The 2,472-nt window shown below is 47.5% G+C and overlaps 2 protein-coding genes across 2 annotated transcripts; both read left to right on the top strand.

The window, feature by feature from the left end:
- Nucleotides 1-226: 226 nt before the first annotated feature.
- Nucleotides 227-770, top strand: PPTG_19592 (hypothetical protein; the record flags this gene model as incomplete). The annotated part of the gene is made up of 2 exons (XM_008918090.1): nucleotides 227-235; nucleotides 465-770. The coding sequence occupies 2 exons, from the start codon at nucleotides 227-229 to the stop codon at nucleotides 768-770; spliced, it is 315 nt and encodes a 104-aa protein (XP_008916338.1).
- Nucleotides 771-1,065: 295 nt separating this feature from the next.
- On the top strand, nucleotides 1,066-1,584 carry PPTG_19591 (hypothetical protein; the record flags this gene model as incomplete). The annotated part of the gene is made up of 1 exon (XM_008918089.1): nucleotides 1,066-1,584. One exon carries the CDS (start codon nucleotides 1,066-1,068, stop codon nucleotides 1,582-1,584), a length of 519 nt encoding a protein of 172 aa, XP_008916337.1.
- Between the last annotated feature and the right edge of the window lie 888 nt (nucleotides 1,585-2,472).

The raw sequence follows: 2,472 nt of genomic DNA, 5'->3' as shown, positions 1-2,472 counted from the left end.
ACTCGTCAGCCGCTGCTAATTGGCGTTCATCGTGCTAGTACGATGTGCATTGGATACAATAGAGCAATTTCCTTCTATTTATTTCGATCGAATGTACAAAGCACCCATGCTCCTGAAAACGGTGAAGACAACAGAACCCGAAAGCATGTCAATACCAACATTGGAGCGACAATAGCTTATCCTACAGATCGAATTAGAGAACAAGACTACTACCAGTTTGAATGCCATGCACCAGGTATGTGCTTAATGCTTAGAAGTATGTACTATCGATCAATATTCACAAACTTTACTTCTGGCCCTGTCACAGAACCCGGTAAGGAAAGGTCAGTCAGTTTAAATATATGTGTATATATTGTGCTTTTCATGTAGTTTGCCGTCCGATTTTACTCAAATTCGGACTTGAGGTACTCCGGTTTTTGATTTGTAAAATCACGCTATTCGCCAGTTAAATCTTTGCTGATTAGTGTAAATCGTCAGTTCCGAGTCCAGACCCCACGCGAAGGCCGTTCAAGCTACAAAAGAAGGTGCGCGTGGTCAAGGTCGCGCATGCGGTGAGCCAGAAGCCGCTCCAGCAGCTGCGGAAAGGCCGCGCTGGTGGCCACAGAGTTGACAAAAGAGTGGGCGCGGACATGACCACGCTGGAGATGAATAAGGAGCGGCTCAACGTGCAACAAAGAAGTGGAGATTGCGTGAAGAGTAGAGCTGGTGGCCAAGGCGACGCTGAAGCACCTGAACGTGGTGCTGTGGTCATGGCCACACTGGTGATCTAGGAGCCATTTGAGCAGCTAAAGGGGGGATGGTCAGGTGGCCAAGGAGGTTCAGAAGGAGGTGGGTGCGACCATGGGCGGGGCCGGTTATTGCAACGCTGGAGATGAACGAGGAGCGGAATAAGATGCTGAAGCCAGTCAATCGACGACTAGAACAAGGTTCGAGGACGTAATTCAACGTGGCGATAGGGTTGAGCACTAATGCCATGAAGCCTCGTCAAACGTAAGTCATCGTAATAGCTTCTATTATTGGTTTTGGTATTCATAAGCAGTGATCTAACTTAGTTTCTATTCTACAATGGCAAGCTCTTCTGTCCCTCAGCTCCCGTTGCCCAGCTTGTTGACTTGTTGGATTACAGCAAAGAATGGCGAGCCATGCACCAGAGCTCATGAAAAATTTTCTCCCAAGGAGTTTGTATTGACAATAGCCGAGGGACCGGCAGCGCTCCGCAAGATAATTGAGAAGAAGCTGGAAGAGATGGTTCCTGGGCGATGGCAGCCTGGTTTCGCAGTCTTCCTGAAGCCATCAAATCACGCCAAGCAAAAAGACTACGTCCCACTTGTTGAAAGCAGCGCGTTCAAAGCGCAGTTAGAAGGTGTGTGGCACACAGCTCGGCGTCGAAAAGTGGTCAAGCCGGGTTTGTTCTTGAGCTCTTCGTATACATCCCCAAAGAGTCGCGAACGTCAAGCACTTCGCTTCGTCGAGCTACCGCCTCGCGTATTCAAGAGAGATTCCCCGTGTTGCCGCTTTCTTACAGAAGTCTGGTATTGCTGGTGTACCTGCTACACAAAACTATATGGCCGTTGCGCAGGCTAGACTTCCCGAGGGCAGTGATATTGAAATTCCCCAGAATACGACGTTCCGACAGCTTCTACATATTGATGAGCAAGAAAGATGAATGAATGAAGAAATCGCTTCTGCCCAACTACAGGACGATGCAGCTTATCGCATCATTCGCGTTCAAATCCACGGCATTCCAGTTCCACTAACAGTCAACATAGCGGACCTCCGCGATGCCCTTGGTCTACCGCCATATAGTTTGTGCCCTCCTTTTCGAGGACCAATAGAGGTTGACACGCCTGATCCAGCGCAAAATGTTGCCGATACAGACCACATGGAGCCGAATGAAATGGAAAGATCACATTAAATACATCTAGTTGACCTGTGTTTCAAGTTTTTGTGAATGATAACCACAATGTCTGTAAATATTAAAACCTACAGAATCTTTTTGTCGTGTGCAGTTGTAGAGCGCAACTTTCATCACCGCAACTGGGTCAGCTTGGAATGCCATATTTGCATTTCGTTGGATCCACCTCTTAAGAAGTGAGAAGGTGACTTCAATTGGGTTAAGTCTGGGGAATATGGAGGAAGGAACATCAGTATAGCTCCCGTTTCGTGGACCAATTCCTGGAGTTCTCGTACGTGTGGATTTTTGCATTATCCATGATGACGATTGACCTCTGTAGTGGTCATCGATTCAGGTAAGGCGCAATTTTGGTCTTGAAAATCTCATGAAATGTCGCTCTCGTAAAAGTACCTTCAGTAATTCCCCAACCAAAGAATCCTTTGACATCGACCGCTGCTAGCAACGAAACTCGATTCCCTCGGCTAAACGGTAGTACAGCATGAGCAGGAGTATTCCTGGCGGACCACCCATACTTCCTCAATACAGATCTGTTTGACAAAACAATAGGTTGATAACCG

Source organism: Phytophthora parasitica, assembly GCF_000247585.1.
Source record: "Phytophthora parasitica INRA-310 unplaced genomic scaffold supercont2.139, whole genome shotgun sequence".
NCBI classification, from domain to species: domain Eukaryota; phylum Oomycota; class Peronosporomycetes; order Peronosporales; family Peronosporaceae; genus Phytophthora; species Phytophthora nicotianae.
Note: the sequence above shows the minus strand (reverse complement) of the source record. Positions and strands in the feature narration are given on the sequence as shown.